The 17,764-nt window shown below is 43.6% G+C and overlaps 2 protein-coding genes across 2 annotated transcripts in view; one reads left to right on the forward strand and one right to left on the reverse strand.

Annotated features, from left to right (window-relative positions):
• The window catches only part of LOC104548433 (collagen alpha-6(IV) chain-like), a gene marked incomplete at its 5' end in the record, with an annotated part of 13,782 nt that extends 1,033 nt beyond the window's left edge, over positions 1 to 12,749 (forward strand). Inside the window, 13 exons of the mRNA XM_010194449.1 lie at positions 873 to 947; positions 1,355 to 1,462; positions 2,203 to 2,310; positions 2,723 to 2,794; positions 4,028 to 4,153; positions 4,507 to 4,623; positions 5,451 to 5,603; positions 7,607 to 7,705; positions 7,971 to 8,117; positions 9,794 to 9,910; positions 10,619 to 10,810; positions 11,043 to 11,329; positions 12,489 to 12,749. Of these exons, the coding sequence (XP_010192751.1) occupies positions 873 to 947; positions 1,355 to 1,462; positions 2,203 to 2,310; positions 2,723 to 2,794; positions 4,028 to 4,153; positions 4,507 to 4,623; positions 5,451 to 5,603; positions 7,607 to 7,705; positions 7,971 to 8,117; positions 9,794 to 9,910; positions 10,619 to 10,810; positions 11,043 to 11,329; positions 12,489 to 12,749 (1,862 nt within the window). The remainder of the gene's footprint in view (positions 1 to 872; positions 948 to 1,354; positions 1,463 to 2,202; positions 2,311 to 2,722; positions 2,795 to 4,027; positions 4,154 to 4,506; positions 4,624 to 5,450; positions 5,604 to 7,606; positions 7,706 to 7,970; positions 8,118 to 9,793; positions 9,911 to 10,618; positions 10,811 to 11,042; positions 11,330 to 12,488) is intronic.
• Positions 12,750 to 15,737: 2,988 nt separating this feature from the next.
• ATG4A (autophagy related 4A, cysteine peptidase) overlaps positions 15,738 to 17,764 on the reverse strand; it is a 12,779-nt gene continuing 10,752 nt past the window's right edge. The window contains exons 12-13 of the mRNA XM_010194450.1: positions 16,952 to 17,063; positions 15,738 to 16,646 (exon numbers count right to left, since the gene is read on the reverse strand). Of these exons, the coding sequence (XP_010192752.1) occupies positions 16,582 to 16,646; positions 16,952 to 17,063 (177 nt within the window). The 3' untranslated portion in view covers positions 15,738 to 16,581. The remainder of the gene's footprint in view (positions 16,647 to 16,951; positions 17,064 to 17,764) is intronic.

Raw genomic sequence — 17,764 nt, forward strand, 5'->3', positions numbered from 1 at the left:
CAGGAGAGAGGGTAAACACCTTCTTAAATATCTTTATCTTCCCTAAGTGCTCTTACGAAAATCCTGTGTTCTAGTTGGTGCTTCTGTAGCAAAGCAGCAGGAGCTGGCAGGATTTTGCCTTACGAAGCTTCCAGATTGTTTTTGTTTGGCTCATACTGTAGAATGATGCTTTGGAGAGTATTTCTTCCTATATCTTTGTGGTCTGTTATTCCACACGACCCAAACTTGGAACAGGAAAAATAAAAAGCAAAGGCTAATTTGGGGATCTTTTTTTCTTTCAGGGTTCAGATGGTATCACAGGAACACTTGGATTCCCAGGACCTATTGGCCTTCCTGGTCCAAAGGGTAAGAAATTTTCCATAGTGTACATGGTCTTTCAGTTCGCTCTGTCCTAATATTAATGACTGAAATGAATGAGCAGTGTTCTAGAAGTGTCTGTGGCTCTCCAGTGACTGGCTCTGAAGTACATATCCTCTTGTAAGGGGCTTTATTCAGATGAGACCAGTCCCAAGCCAAAATGCCTAAATACTTTGTGGTCCTTTGCAAGTCTGGCCACAGCACTGTGTGAAGCATGTTGAACAGTATGAGAGGCACCCTGCTTTCGTCTCCTTGTGTCAGAAGTATGAAGGGCAAGTTGTTGTGGAATTACCTATAAATGTTTGTCTTACCATGCATTTGCATGAGAGAATCTGTATTCATTGCTGTTTATAAGCATTTTCAAACTCAGGTACATCACTATTGTCTTTGTTTGCTCCATGGATTTGAATTATTGGCAAGGTTCATTTTCATAAACAAGGCTATTGAGCAGCCCTGAAAACTGCTTCCACCATCAATTAGGGGAATGGCTTTCCCACTTTGTCTTTCTTTTTCAGGTGACCAGGGAGAGTCTGTTGGGATTCCTGGTATTGCAGGAGCAAAAGGAGAGCGAGGAGACCCAGGGTTCCCAGGTAAAGCAGCTCTTGATTTACTCATTTCAAGAATGCAAAATTCTAGAGATTAAACATGATAGTGTTGTCCAGTTTGTGTATTTTTGTAGTCCATAAATTTAAATAGTTTAGTCTCCTCCTGGAAGTGAGATTTGAGGAGTCTCAAATCTGGGTGGGGCACAAATCTGCATGATAATGGACAAGTCCAGGAACAGCCCAATTCTAATGCTGGCTCCCACTTCACTTCTTGAGGAGGAACTTGTGAACTTGCAAAGGTATTTGGCACTGAGGGAGTCCAGTCTGGGGCCCACACCATGGCTAAGCAGACACAAGTGCTGCAGCCTCAACATGACATGTTTCTCATTCTCTTCACACCTTCCTCCTGTTTGACATGGGCTCTAGCATGCTGTCTGTTTTTATGCTTTCAGGAGAGAGGGGGAGAGAAGGACTCAAGGGTGAAACAGGCTACCCAGGAAACATTGGGGTGAATGGACTCAAAGGAGGCCCAGGAGATCTTGGCCCAGAAGGACCAGCAGGTACTGGACTAGACATCTCTGCAGTTTGTTCTATGACTGTAGAACAACCTCACCTTGTTTCCTTAGCCCTGGTTGGCCTGTCACAACTGAGGCTTAAACAAGAAGGTTGACGGGAAGATAAGATTTTTTTTGACACTAGTGTAAGGTGTCACCTTGTCCTGCTGCAACTGATCCTGTGGTCAACCATGTGGTGAACTGTGCACAACAGAAACCTGAAGGAATTCCTTTAACAAACAGGGAACACCTCAGTTAGATACAAACAGTAGCAGCTTCTTTGTAGCTGCTTATGGGCAAGACTGTTCTAAAATCTTCCATTGCAATGCTTCTGTCCATTCCCTCTAGAGCCAAACCTACCCAGAAGGATGGCTACAGGTGTGTTGAGGTTGTGGTGTAACTAGCAGGTACATTATCAAATTGTTATCAATATTAAACATGGAAGGACAGTGAAATTTGTTATTGGAATATTTTATTTGAAAAACAATTGAATTAGTTATTTGGTATGTGAACTGTTCCAGCGTGTCACTTGGTGGGTTATGAAGAGTGTCATTGCTATGATATTTTAAAAAAACAAACCTAGTAGTGGTAATAAAGAGATATTTGAATCTGGTTTTGCTTTGTCTAAATAGTAGTTTGTTCACTCATATTAAGAGTTGAGTGCAGGAACAGCAGCTGTAAGATGGAGCTGTGAGCTGTTCCATCCTGGATGTGTAGTACAGGAACATTTTTCTGCTTGTTTTTAGGAATCCCTGGAAATGCTGGGCTAAGAGGAATTCCTGGGCCACCAGGACCTCCAGGGCAGCCAGGATCTGTTGGATTCCCAGGAGCTCATGGAACAGCAGGACCTAAAGGTATATCTGGAGCCTGCACATGGGGGGAGAAATTGGGACAGAAACCCAGCCGACTATATCACAGCGGGCAGGCAGCACTCTTCTGTATGGGCCAGCTGTGTGTGGGAAAGCTCATTTCTTGGCAATGTTAGTGCAGGCACCGGCTGCTTGAAATAAACAGAGGAGTGGTTGGAAAGGAAAAGGCTCTCACTTGATTTGGATCACTGATGGGTGTTCACTGAGGGTAAAACTGGTGAGAGCAGTGGGAAGTTTCCATGAAGGGGGCCTATGTGAAGGAAGACTTAACATACTGTGTTCCCCTGTGTGTCAGGTTTCTATACATGCTGTAGTCTCTATGAAACATCTTATACATTTCCACCTAACTAGATTATTTGCTTATTTGATCACTTATGTATTCCAAATGTCTCTTCAGGTTTTAACGGATTTCCGGGTTTAAATGGTCTGAATGGCTTACCAGGCACAAAAGGGTCTCCTGGAACACCAGGTAAAGGAAATGTGTAGTAGAAGTGTCATAGCTGGAGAAATGCATACACTGGTCCATCATGACAGCAGTGTTCCTCACAACATTCCCATATTTCAACCAGTTCTAGATTTAACTATAACCTAAAGAAAAAGCTCAGGATGCTGAATGTGCATGAACAAATTCTTCTTTAATGTCAGGAAGAACAGGATGCAGCCTGTGGAGTGGAGCAGCTTTTCTGGTGATGGCTGTCCTTGAATTCCCAAAGGGCTATGTCACTGCTGAAAAGCTGACGAAATGAATTCATAAAACTCTTCCATTTCTAATGGATGTTTGAATTTAGCAGGGCAGCATCAAATGCTTTGATTTGGGCTTTGCGGTGGCATGTTTCCTTACTGCTTTCCATAGCCCTCCATTTTATGGAGCTCAAGATAAAGACATCAGCAGAATCAGAAGCTGATCTCTTTGATAAGTTTCTGGCTTCTGCTTTTGGGAAGCTTCTGAGGGATTTTTTCATATTTTTAACCTTATGAAATAGAATATGGTTCTGTTTTGCAAACGGTGTTTTACTAAACATAGAGGTAGAGAAAGACCTTTCCAAAGAGACTTGTTTAGTTACAGTCATCTTGTAGAGCGCCACTTAAAATTTGTGGCAGATATTTTCTAAGTGAAAATGGACAGTCTTGATGTGTACAACTCAAATGATACCTATGTTTTCTTTATTTAAAACATTCTCTTTTGAAAAGTAATGATTTACAGCATATAAATCCTCCACAATTTTCCTACCTGAGAGAGCTGCTTGGTACTTACTCTTACCAGAGTGACATGCTGAACATCTCCCTGCAGCTATTCCTGGGAGCCTCTGCCCTGCACCATTTTTGCCTCAGTGTGTCTTCTGTAGTAGTCTGTGAAAGCTGATCTCTCGGTGTTGGAGCATGAAGCCCACTAGATTATTTAAACACCAGAAGCTTGAGTCTATGTTGTATCCTCTTGAGAGAGACAGCAGACAGGGTGACAGGCAAATCCTGTCGCAGGAGTGCTATGTTCCCATCCTTGTGCAAGAGCTTGTGGGAAGACCAGAGCAGTTTGCACTACCAGAGTAGCACATGAGGCACCAGATCTCTTTCTGTTGCTTTACTGAAAACAGCAGAGTAATAAATGACTAATTTTTTATTACAACTCAGTTTGTGTAATAATTTATCTGCTATTAGGCAATTTAAATAGACTCTCGTATTTTTGTTAACCACGTTTAATTAGGTCTGAGTGAAGCTGGACTGAAAGGCCCTGCAGGTCTACCAGGTCTGAAGGGTGAAGAAGGTTCTCCAGGCTTGGGTAGAGGAGCTGTAGGATTCCCTGGACCAAAAGGCTCATCAGGAGACATGGGTAAATACTGATGTTCTCGAAGCCCAGTAGGATGTGTTGCAGTGCAGGTCAATGAGTTTGCACGGTCAGCAGAATTACCAAAGAGAACTCCTGAAGCCACAGAGGTGGTTAGTAGTTGGACAAGTAAAGGTGAAATCTGTGATGTGGCTATGTACTTGAGAAACAGTTGGTTACGTAGTTCTCAAATGTCTGTACCTCTCCTGAACAGCAAGATAGTGTAATTTTTCCCCTCACATAGTGACATGTCTCTTTGTTCTCAATATAAATGCTACTCAGCCACTACTTCTGTCCATGTCTGTGAAGATCATTGAAGAGCTTCGGCTACATCTCTCACTTTGTATTTCTTATTTTAGGTCCCCCTGGTCCTGTGGGACTGCCTGGCTTGCCAGGAACACCTGGAACTTCTGTTCCTTCTGATATACGTGGTAGACCTGGGGATGCTGGCCATCCAGGAACTGATGGAAGCTCAGGTATGAAGAGAGGCCTCTTAAGGAGAGTGGCCTAGCTAAAGGGATTTCTGTTTCTTTATATGCTTCCTTTTAAGAGCTTTGAGGAGAAATTACTTGGATGAGTATTGTCACTTTAATAGCCTGGGGTTTGGATCAGGGATTGAGAATGAGAAGATCTGTTTTCCATTCCTGTTATTGAATCCTGATTTGATTTAGCCTGTTATTAAAGCTCTCTAGTCCATATTTGTTTCACCTATTGTGGTACTGAAGACAGACTTGGGCACTAAGGTGGGTACTTAAGTCCAGCATAGTATGTCTAAATTTGAACACCAGCTCCATTTTGAACTGTCGTTTCCACAGCTGTAATCATTGGCTCTGTGTAAAGCTTAGAAGTATCCTGTGTAAGCTGGGGAGCAGCAAAGATTCATTGCTCCTTAGAGGTACATAAGAAGCACTTCCTGTAGGGTCGACAGCAAGTTGATACTTTAAAAGATTTTTTCGTGATGGTGTTGGTTCCCATTCAATACCTCACAGCCTTGTCAGAGACGCTGAGACTGTGGGCCTTTGTCTGGTCGAGGATTTGAAGCCACTGCTCTTATTCTCCTGGGGGATATCTGAGTCACCAGGTGGGGCAAGGGCTATGCTTAGGCCCAGAATTTGAAGCTATTTGAAGTTTATGAGACCTAAGTGAATATAATTGGGTGGGGTCCAGTTCTTTTCCTTTGGGAGGAGGACACTTCTGGAAATACAGACATCCAAACAGTGGCTGTTCTCTAGAAAGACCTCAGCATTTCTTTGCTTGAGGAGCAGATTGTGCTAATTACCCCTGTTGCCTCTAGGTCTTCCAGGTCCTCCAGGACCACGAGGGCTCCCTGGCCCAGCTTCTGACCAAGGTGACACAGGCAATCCAGGTTTCCCTGGTGTTCTGGGCTTGCGAGGCATTAAGGGTGATGTGGGACCCACTGGTCCAATTGGACTCCCTGGAGCATCTGGATTCAAAGGTAATCTTGCCTGGAAGGGCTCTGGGTGTGGTTTGGCAGCTGTCACCTCAGCAGTACAAATGACTATCGTGTGCTTAGTGTGACTGCTTCGAAACGAATCCTCACTCAGGTGTAAGTACAGCTAAGTTTATTGTCTAAGTCTTCCTTTTTGCCTCATGCAGGTTTTAGAGTCATAGAATTATTTGGTTGGAAAAGACCTTTACTTGTCTAAGTCTTCCTTTTTGCCTCATGCCGGTTTTAGAGTCATAGAATTATTCGGTTGGAAAAGACCTTTAAGATCATCAAATCCAGTCATAACCCGTCCACTACTAAACCATGTCTCTAAGCACCTCATCTACCCATCTTTTAAATACCTCCAGTGATGGTGACTCTGCCACTTCCCTGGACAGCAAGTTCCAATGCCTGATAACCCTTTCAGTGAAGAAATCTTTCCTAATATCTAGTCTAAACCTCCCCTGGCACAGCTCGAGGCCATTTCCTCTCATCATATTGCTTGTTACATGGGAGAAGAGACTGACCCCCACCTTGCTACAGCTTCCTTTCAGGTAGTTGTAGAGAGTGATGAGGTCTCCCAGAACTGAATAGAGGATTTGAGGTGCAGCCTCACCAGTGGCGAGTACAGGGGCACAATCGCTTCCCTACTCCTGCAGGTCACACTATTTCTGATACAAGCCAGGATGCCATTGACCTTGGCCACCTGTGCACACTGCTGGCTCATATTCAAGTTGGCTGTCAACCAGTACTCCCAGATCCTTCACTGCCAAGCAGCTTTCCAGCCACTCATTCCCAAGTCTGTAGCACTGCATGGGGTTGTTGTGACTCAAGTAGAGGACTTGGCACTTGGCCTTGCTGAACCTCATGCAATTGGCTGCATTGATCCAGCCTATCCAGGTCCCTCTGTGGAGCCTTCCTGCCCTACAAGCAGATCAACACTTCCACCCAGCTTAGTGTCATCTGCAGACTTGCTGAGGGAGCACTCGGTCCCCTCATCTAGGATGCCAATGAAGACATTAAACAGAGCTGGCCCTGACACTGAGCCCTGGGGAACACCAGTTGTGACCAGTTGCCAACTGGATTTAACTCCATTCACTGCCACCCTTTAGGCCTGGCCATCCAGCCGGTTTTTTACCCAGCAAAGAGTATGCCTGTCCAGGCCATGGGCACCCAGTTTCTCCAGCAGAATGCTGTGGGAAACGGTGTCAAAGGCTTTACTAAAGTCCAGGTACAGTACAAGATGAAGATGATCTGCTCTTACCTACGAACTCCCAAAGCAGCAAAATGAGGCCAATTCCAGGTGCTCTTCAGTGTGGCCCCATTCATTTTTTGTCTCTTTTTTATCTTTTTTTTTTTGTCCTGAGTCAATCATGTCCACATGCAATTGTGCTGTGCTTGTTGACTACAGTTACACACTTGCATATGTTGTCTAGGCAAAGATTGGAGGTGCTGTTTCATCCCACCTGTCACATATGTTCAGCATGGATTTAGGTCTCCACAAGAAGCTAAGATGATTGTAGGAGTTAAGAGATCTTGTTCTGGGCTAAGGCAGGGAGCAGGTTGCTCTCTCTTTGGTCTTTGCCAAAGGAGACAGGACAGCTGCAAACAGGAACTGTAGTAGCAAGTTTTCAAAGAAACTGCACGGCTCAAAGACCAGGAAATTATGGAGAACCATTGCCAGGTGAAGAACTGAAGGCTGGCAGATCCCCATCCCTCTGTGCTGTGTATAGAATAGAAAAAGATGTGTAACCCACTTTCCCTGGGTTACTCAAGGAAGGGGAAGAATACTTTCAAGTGTAATTATGTAGCAGTGGAAATTCTTATCTTGAGATAATGGCTCTGCAGCCATTCTGAACATCAAAGTGGATGTGGAGTTCCTTAAGGGTTGTGGTCCACTCCATCTCGGAGCTAAACTACTGCTGCCATTGCTGCCATCAGTGCCCCAGCTGTGGATCGGAATCAGGATCCTATGCTTAGCCCCTGGGGGCTTCAGCTGTGTATCTTTGCAGGTATAAGAGGGGAGCCTGGCCTTATGGGGATGCCAGGTAAAGATGGGCCTCCGGGGGATCCTGGTTACCCTGGGCTGAAAGGCGAAATGGGCCGTCGAGGTGAGTGCTGGAGGATTTGAAAAGCTGTACTTTATTGCACGTGGTTTGGGCTGGGGAGAATTTCAGACTTTATTTAGGAAACTCTTACTTTCTTAGAGATTTAAATAAATTAGAAAGAGCCTGACATACCACTTCTTACAAAGATATCTAGTGCTGATGTACTAAGGCAGTCTTAATTTAGCACACTTGTCCTTTGTGTCAGTATCATCATCAAAACTCTGAAATTTTTGTGGGGTAGTTACACTGTTGTTTGCACTGTGTGCAGGTCTCCCTGGCCGACAAGGCTCTCCAGGTATAACCCCACAGCCAGAAGAAATCACAGCCCCTGCAGGCTTACCTGGTCTGCCAGGAATTGATGGTGTCCTTGGCTTTGATGGAGATCCTGGATTCCAGGGCCCAACTGGAAAACCAGGTAAAAAAGTACACTCAGATCACTGAAATGCTGGCCCTGTGGAAGAGCACTGCTGTCTCAGCTGTGTTAGGAAGTTCACAGGTTTTTCTAAAAGGGATGTAATTCCAGCAAAATGCATACAGATGTCATGTTTTATTATTATTAGAATGTTTTTGATAAATTCTGTTCGTGCAAGTTTATAGTGTTTTTTAATTATATTTCCGGAAATAGGTGGAACAGCTTGCGATGCAGCTGATATGATACCAGCTTTGGTACTATGCTAGCAGGTGGAGTCATCATGGACGTGATTCCCCACTGAGAATTATTTGAGTTGTCAATTACATACTGTAACTGGAGGAGTGCTGGGAACTTCAGCCTGCACCACTGTGGTTCATATTGTTTGGCAAAGCAACTGCGGTGGGTCCTGCATCAGTTGGCTCTCCTGGGCCCAGCAAGTCCCCATGATTCCTTTCTCAGCACTACCATTTAGGTCATTTTAAAGTGTGTTAGTATTCTCTTTTAGCTATGAAAAATCCAAGAACTGGAATATCACTTAGCACCAGTCCATCTCCCGAGATGTTATCCTGAATCCCTCACAGGGAATAGAGCTGTGTTAGTTCCTGGCTTCCTGTTTGTCAGTTCCTAAAAAAGTGAATAAACATACAGAGAGTAAAAGCTGAGAGTGCCTTTATTAATAGTGGTCAGGCAATCAGGTAACAGACACTGCAGAGCAGTGGAAAGAGAGAAGTTCATGGGGAAATTAGCCCTATTTATACTATTTTGAATGCTTAATCTTTACAAAAGTTGTGCAAATGTACACTCATCTGTGTCACATTTCCTTATACTGATACTGACCTTCCACATTACTGATCACATGCTAGGGTATCTAGCTCTGTGCAACGGCATAACACTTTGTGTCTCTTTATACTATTACGTTATATTTTAACTTGTAACATTCTGAACACTTATTTTATTGTTAGTTTATCCAATCCATGCCAGTCCTTTCAGATGGGGTCAGGACAGTCCTGAATGGATTCTAAAGGTCCATAGGCAAGCATCTCCTCTTATACCCTTATATTATGAGCACCCTTCACTGCCCTGAGACTTTTTAAAGAGTTGTCAGTCAGATACTTATCATTGAATGTCAAGGTGAGGAAGGGAAAGGTGAATTTAGTTCAAGTTGGTAGCTCGAATTTTATATGATATTTAAGCTGAACATCAAGGCCAATTTTCTGGTTTGAAAGAGAGGTGAAATGGAGCTAAAGAAGTGACTTCAAGTCTTAGGCAAAATTTCAGCAAGGTAGCTCCAGATTACAACAGCTGGAATGTTATACCAGAGGATCCCTGTTTTCACAGTGGCAGGGGCCTTGTGAGACAGAGATGAAAAGACTTCACAGACTTCCACAGCCATCAAATCAGAACTTGAGTCCTAGAGCCGATGTGACTTCAGACTGAAAGCAGTAACTTATCCCAGATCTCAGTGCTGCATTTTCAGCCTTGTCTGATGTTCAGCTGCACCTCTCGCTCCTTCAACAAACATTCGGATCATGTGGAGTCAGTTGTTTGTAACCACAGCTGTTGAAGTGTGAGCTCTCAGTGTGGCTGCTGACAGCGTATTTCTCTTCTGGAATATGGTTGCAGGAGTGAAGGCATTAGTATGAGGAAATAATGATAGTAATTGTTGTGTTTTATTTCAGGTACAAAAGGTCTGCCAGGAAGATCTGGTTTAAAAGGGCGTGATGGTTTACCTGGATCACCTGGCATAGCTGGGGATCCAGGACCTTCGGGTGCCCCAGGACCACAGGGTTTTGAAGGTAATTTTATTATTTGGGGAACACAGACCCGAAAGAAGCGATCAGTAGAATTCTGTTTGCCTGCAAGTTCTGCAGAGACCCTCCCTAAAACCCAATTACCTTAGAAAGACCAGGGGATGTACACAAGTTTGTGTTTCATATCTTCCTCAGTGAAGAAGACTGTCACGTGTCATTTCTGTCTGTCACTGCTGATGTTTCCCTAGGTACAATTATGAACATCTTTTGGTTTTACTGTTTTGTGAATGTGGGACTCATCTTGAAAATGTATGAGGGAAATAGTATTGACAGTGAACACAACTGTGAGGATTGGACAGTAGAGGAAGGGCACAGTAAGAGAAGGAGAAGGTTTGGATGCTGCCACAGATTTGTAGTAGAACTTTTGGCCTTTCTGTGTCAAAGAAATATCATTATGAGGAGCACTATGGCAAAAATGAATTTATTCGCTTTTGGTTGGTGCTTTAAGATCCTCAGAATCATTGTAATGTGACATACATGCAAACATACTGGCACCAGATTTGTTGGGCAGAGAAAGAATATCAAATGAGGTAGGAAATGAGTGGGTGCTACTGTGAAATGACAGGAACTGATCATCAAAACTTGGGCTCCTGACTGACATAAACACAATGACAGCAATGCCAAAACCAGGTATAGAGCCAGCTGATGTCCACACTTCATATTAGTAATAGCAACTCCTTTTCTGTCTTGTAGGTGTCACTGGAAAGCCGGGCTCACTTGGTTTGCCGGGAATGCCTGGTCGGAGCGTGGGTGTTGGATACACCTTAGTGAAGCACAGTCAGTCAGACCAAATCCCACCTTGTCCCATAGGAATGAACAAGCTCTGGGATGGCTACAGCTTATTGTACGTGGAGGGGCAGGAAAAGTCACACAACCAGGATCTTGGTGAGTTGACAGAATTCTCTCAGGCATAAACAACGCAGGCCAAAATCCTGTTTCAAATGAGCAATCTTCATTGGTACCACAGGTGGTTGTAGTAGAGGTGGTGGAAGTCTCCTTGGCCAGAATCTGTGCTGGAAGCAGCGTCACTTGTGCCATCCTCCCCTGTTTATGTCTCGTGTGTGTGAGTTGAAGCATTCAGCAGTGCTTGATACGACAACTTCTGCCATTTTTCCAGGTTTTGCTGGCTCATGTTTGCCTCGCTTCAGCACTATGCCCTTTATTTACTGCAACATCAATGAAGTGTGCTACTACGCCAGCCGAAATGACAAGTCATACTGGCTCTCCACCACCGCTCCTATCCCCATGATGCCAGTGGACAGTGTTCAGATTCCACAGTACATCAGTCGGTGCTCAGTATGTGAGGCACCTTCTCAGGCTGTGGCTGTGCACAGCCAGGACATCACCATCCCTCAGTGTCCTGTTGGCTGGCGCAGCCTGTGGATAGGATACTCTTTCCTTATGGTAAGGATACTGTTGGTAATGCAAAGGCAGCTTTAAACATTTCTAGATCTCCTCTTTGTTTAGGTGGCTGAGACCCATGTTCTCCGAGTTGCTCAGAGGAAACTAGAGCCCTGTAGCTACTTGCCCTAGTGCATTTATTCTTTATCAGCTGGCCTGTTGCAGGCTTTCTGAGTTTGTTCCCATTTAGTTGGCCTTCTCACCTGTACTGCTCAAGTTCAGTAGTAACAGAGGTAATAGTTCTGTATTGCCACAGATATCCTTTGTTCTTCAAACCTTTAAATGTGGAAATGCTAATTTGTTCCCGTTTAGTTGGCCTTCTCACCTGTACCGCTCAAGTTCAGTAGTAACACAGAGGTAATAGTTCTGTATTGCCACAGATATCCTTTGTTCTTCAAACCTTTAAATGTGGAAATGCTAATTAAGCTGTGGCATTGTCTTCATTCCCTCTCTCAGTGGAAAATGCAGAACACCTTCCATTGCACTCTCCTAGTGTAAGATTGTTAGGAAAATATGAAGTCCCTCAGTTCAAGAAGGACAGGGAACTGCTGGAGAGAGTCCAGCGTAGGGCTACAAAGATGATGGAGGGAGTGGAGCATCTCCCTGCTGAGGAGCGGCTGAGGGAGCTGGGGCTCTTTAGTTTGCAGAAGAGGAGACTGAGGGGAGACCTCATTCATGGTTATAAATATTTAAAGGGTGAGTGTCACGAGGATGGAGCCAGGCTCTTCTCGGTGACAAACAATGATAGGACAAGGGGTAACGGACACAAACTGGAACACAGGAGGTTCCACTTCAATTGGAGAAGAAACTTCTTCTCAGTGAGGGTGACAGAGCCCTGGCCCAGGCTGCCCAGAGAGGTTGTGGAGTCTCCTTCTCTGCAGACATTCAAAACCCGCCTGGACGCCTTCCTGTGTAACCTCATCTGGGTGTTCCTGCTCCGGCAGGGGGATTGGACTGGATGAGCTTTTGAGGTCCCTTCCAATCCCTAACGGTCTGGGATTCTGTGAAGTTGGCATTATTGTTTCCAGGTTTTCCCAACTTGCAAGTGAAAAGCTGGTTTTCTGTTATAGCAGGCCTGTACCTTCAACCCAAGTACTGCACTCCCCTGTTTACCTCTCATTCTGTTCCTCTGAACTCATTGAAACTGCCACCTCTCTTTCAGCATACTGCAGCTGGTGCAGAAGGTGGAGGTCAGTCTCTTGTCTCACCTGGTTCTTGCCTGGAGGATTTCCGTGCCACTCCATTCATTGAATGCAACGGTGCCAGGGGCACGTGCCATTACTTCGCAAACAAATACAGCTTCTGGCTGACGACTGTGGAACAGTCGCAGCAGTTTGTCAGTGCTCCTCCTTCAGAAACTCTGAAAGCAGGACAGCTTCGCACCAGGGTCAGCCGTTGCCAAGTATGCATGAAGAACTTGTAGTAACAAAAATACAGTAACATTAACAGTCGTCGTTACCCGAGACTAGGCATCCCTGATGTGGAGAAGGATAAATTCATAAACCTGTTCTGCGTGTGGTTGACGGGTGAACCAAAACAGCCAGAATTCTACAGAAATTGAGTCTCAAGTCCAGGAGTTTGATTGGACACAGAGGTGGAAAAGACAAGTGCTCTGAAACACCTTTTGTTTTTCTTTTTTTACCGGACCATGGTGCTATGCTTTTACTTCAGTCGGGTTTTTTTCCCACATTTATGGCTACCTCAGAAAGTCTCTGCGAGTTCCTCGTTCAGACCAAAGAGTAACTGACGTCTCACATTATACCACTCCTCTGTCCAGGGCACGTGCCAGTGGTCAACAAAACGCTTTTCCAGAGTTATGCTCTATTAGTGTCTTTGCAAATAGCAGTTGGTCTGGCGTAAGGGAATGAAGGCTCATTCTCCTGTGTAGTACAGAGCCAGCTAAAATTTATCTGTGTATTGTAGGTGACTTAGAAACACTGAGCATTACTGGTTGATAACTGACGTCCTTAGGAAGACTCAAAGATTGATTTGTTTGGCTCTGCTTATTACACAGATGAGACGTTCTTTCCTCCAGGGACAGGTAATCAATTCTAGTCCACACTCTCATCCACTGCTGACTTTAAAGAGCTACTCCAGTGAAAAACGCAATTTTTGATGTGAAGTTGAATCCCAAACACCTCTAGCATTTTTCATAGCTTTCTACTGAGTTACATTGCAGGCAAATGCCTGCTTCAAGGTCTGTGCTTATCTCCTTGCAGTCAAATGATGTGCAGCCACCAGCAGCGTTTCATTACCACGAAGGCAGCTTTCCTTTCTGAGGTAGCCTTGGCACGATTGTGTTGTAGTTATTCAAGCTGTGTGTATTTGAAGACTAGAGGCTTTACTAGACAGCAAACACAGAAGTAAGGAGTTACGGGATGTATATTTTTTACTTCCACGGGCACGATGTGTTGTATGCTTTTTCCTCTGGGCTTTTACTTCTGTTAGTTTAAAAGCAATGTATTTCTAGTGTATGCACTGTTAACTGGTCACACTTTCCTTCATGGCCTAATTAAAGAGAAGTGTCGCTAATTGCATAATTCTTGTCTATTTTAAGGGAAAGCCATGAAAAAGGTATGCTAATATATATGTACTGTATTCATTTAATTTGGCTAAAGCTACTACTGTCAGCTTCTCTGGAGTGAAGCACATGAAATCCTTGCATATTGACATTCCAGGACGTGTGCAAGAAGCGCCTTGCAAATACACTATCGTGTTGGCTTAAAAATCTGAGACATTTTTTCAGAAATGTATTGCTAAGGCAGGAGAGGTTGTTGTATTTTTTCTTGAATAGGTTCTAGAGCTCTAGCTCTGTACAGCAAAGTCCTTAAGAACAGGCTTACTTTTAAGCAGAAAATATGAACGACTATTTACATGCATAATATAACATCGGGAGCAGAGAGCTCTGCATGGTGTAGAGTTGAACCACACTGGAGATGAGCAGGGAATTTATGGAGAACAACTTAGCCTTTTATTTCACTTATTCCTCATTGTGAAAGCTCAGCAATGGATGTATTCTGCAAATACCTCTAAGGCATTTCAACACTCCTGAGTGGCAATCCTGTTACGCAGAATAGCCAGTCTGCTTCTTAGCTGTCCTAGCACGGACAGATCATGTTTTATTTACACCTTGGGCTATGCAAATACAACTTTAAAACACTGAAGTGTGTTAGTGAAGCTCACTACCTGTTGAAAAAATTGTGCAAATACCTGGCAAACTACAAGGAATTTCGTAGCCATTGGGCTCCCATGGTGCTATAAAAAGGAGGGTGGCAACCAGGCTGCGTGTCTACAGGGACTTGGTTTTATTTTTGAACATGGACACAAGCAAATACAATTAATTCTTCTTTCCAGGATCAGGGCCTTTTAGGCACCACTGTCTGTAGGAACTGCCTCTACTGCAGTAACCTGGCTCTGCTGCTAGCAGTGTCCAAACATCCATCAAGCTCAGCAAGCCCAGCCTCTTCCCACCCTGTTCACACACATTTAAGCCATTGTGTCAGGTGCAATTCCAGTCATCACCCCATTTCAGAACCCTCTTTACCAAGAATACTTGTTCAGGAGGGGCTGCAGGGCCAAGACCTCCTCTCTGAGCAGTGTTCACATAACACCCAGGAGCTCTGTGGGGAATGAGGACAGCGTACTCCACCAATTGATGGGTTTTTTTTTTTTAAGGTATTATTTCATTTTTTAGTCTTAGGTGCTTCCTTTTTTCTTTTTAAGCAGTTAAGCATGTCAGAGCAAGGGCTTGATTTTAATTTTTGTCTGTTGGAAGGTGAGGGCTGCAATCACTGTTGCATGAGCAGTAAATTCATGTACTTATTAAGAAGTAATGCTTTGCTTTTTAAAAAACAAACAAACCCAGGAGCTAATGCATGGAGAGGAGAAGAAAGTATTTCTTCTGAGAGTACAGTTTCCAAACAGCGGTTAATAAACACTGACGGCAGACAAGACGAAATATGAGCTGGTTAACTGTTTTCTTGGAACTCACACTGGCCCTGATCAAGAGAGGAGACACCATTCAGTATTTCTCTCTGTTGTCATTTATTGGTGAGGCCGAAACTCTGCGATTCGCGTCCGTCGCACCGTCATCACCAAATGACCACAATGGGGACTGTCTGAGAGCGAAAAGGAACTTTATAACGGATTAAAAGATCTTTGTCTTCAGTTACTTTGAGCTGGTTTTCTTATGGCTGCTAGAGAGAGATGCTGCCTCACAACTAAAACTGCACGGGCTGTTCTGATAAACCTGAAGAATTAAGGCACTTTTACCAGAACAGATTTCAAAAGGCAGTAAGTCAAAAAAAAACAACAATTAATTTGCATATGCCTATATATTAAGTTTTGAGATGACCTGGTTTATATTTAGTTCACACAAACAAATTAACAAAATATAGCAGCGTACAACCTATGAAAAGCTTAAGAAATTTATTAGATGCACAGGTAAAGTGCTGTAACAGAGAAACTTGCGTAAATCTTTTTAAAAATAAATAAGGTACAGTTAAACCACCTTTGACTCATTTTAGGTCCGAAAGAAAAGTCAGCCTAAGTTTTAATTGTCTGAATTTTAAGGTCAAGGTGAAATAGATCATAACTATAACAGTGGTTGTGATCTGTATCAACTGTTTGAGTCTCCTGCTCCGCTTGAGGTTTCCCAGAAACAGGAAGGCTACTGCAGAATGTATCCATTAGACATAGTTCCTTTTACAGAAACATTTTTGTAATAAAGTGTGGTTGCTCAAATACATGTTAAAATATTTAACAAGGAAACAGTTTTCTTCTGATCCAGTCGATCTTTTAAACAAGACAATGTATTTTTTATTACGATGCAGCCCACAGGAGGGAACAGAAGTAAACATCCTCCTTAACTGACGACTGTTTTGCTCCAAGAACTAAAATATTGCATTACATGAGAGCAAGAAATACCCATTTGGTGTTCTCCCTTTCTCCAAACATACAGCCCAGTGCTAGAGTTATTTTTGCCTTAATTTCAAAGGTCCATTTGTCTTCAGGTAAGACACGTTAAAAAGAGGTTCCCTTTAAGTGCCTCATTTTAAGCTCTTTTACTGCCTGTCCATCTGGGGAGGCTCTCTGACAGCAGGAGCTGTCCCTGTTGGAGCTCTGGATGCTACTGGATTTTGTGCTCTGTCATCTGTCATTTCAGGCACTTGGGGGCTAACATGGCTGTTTGATTTAAGTCAATGCAGTAGTATTAGCAACACGTTCAATACTCAGAAGGGTCACCACAGCTTCCTTCATACACTCAGGATTTCAAATTCTTCTTCCAACTCAAATAGTTTGTCAGTAGATTCAATGAGTTCTGCAAGAAAAAAAAATCAAGTTACAATCTAAAGCATTTTTTATTTCAAAACACAAAAAGCCTCACCTTTCTGAAATGTGTCCTTCAAAGTATTTTGAGTAAAAGATTTTAAAAAACCAAACCCAAACCATTGCTAGCGTAGATATTTTATGTGACCTGTGTGGGTAACTGTCTGACAGGCTGGAAGAACGCATTTAATCCCATGGCGGTTGCTGGACTCTTAGGAAAGCATCGTTATTCCACCTGTGATTGTTCTCCTGCTTGCTAACAAGGAACACTGTGCTGCACTGTCAGTGGTACTGCACCTGCTCCTGTAGTTGTCACTTCTGGCTTGCTTGGAGGTATGAAAGGAGGCCAGTGCGGCGGGTGCTTCTGGACCAGCTCAAACATCCGGAGACTCTGCTGCTTTAGAATCTCCTGAGGACAGAGTACTTTCATTTAAAAGCTGTCTCATGAGAACTTTCCAACACAAAAGATGTCTGCTTAATTAGAAACATTTTTAATTCTGTATGCCTATCAAAAAACAAAGCCTCTATGCAAATACACAGTGAAAACCGGTTACTTCAAGGACCTGCCATTACGAATCACTGCTTCACAGATCTCTGTGATATTTTCCTAGTTGAAAACACACCTGGAAGACAGATCTTGAACTGTCCCACAAGTTATCAGTGTGTTATCGTTAGCTTTGATATCCTATAGCATACACCTATAACTGTTTACATGTAGCAGACACCAGGGATATACGGCATTTTCTGCCTTTTAAAAGAAAATGACTTGCATAGACCTCTGTGTTAAAGTTTTTTGTGATCAGTGGGAACAAAAGACAGATCTGTGTGCTCCAAAACACCCCAGAGATTTTTTAAGGGTAGGTTTTGATCAGGAGAAACAAGTTGTTGTTGTTGAAGCCAAACTCCACTCCACTCCATTATATCCTCTATTTCACTTCTTTACAGACTGCTATCCTTAGCTGGCTTTTTAAACAAATGCCTTTAGAAGCTGCTGTTACTTTACATTCACACTGCTGTTACTTGGCATATCAACTGCATGCACAAATGTCCCAAAGTCCTTTTCCTGTGGCAGCAAGCACCTTCTCTGTGTTGTGCCGTTCAGCCGGGGCT

The sequence above is a fragment of the Mesitornis unicolor genome, unplaced genomic scaffold, assembly GCF_000695765.1.
Source record: "Mesitornis unicolor isolate BGI_N332 unplaced genomic scaffold, ASM69576v1 scaffold10501, whole genome shotgun sequence".
Classification (NCBI taxonomy): domain Eukaryota; kingdom Metazoa; phylum Chordata; class Aves; order Mesitornithiformes; family Mesitornithidae; genus Mesitornis; species Mesitornis unicolor.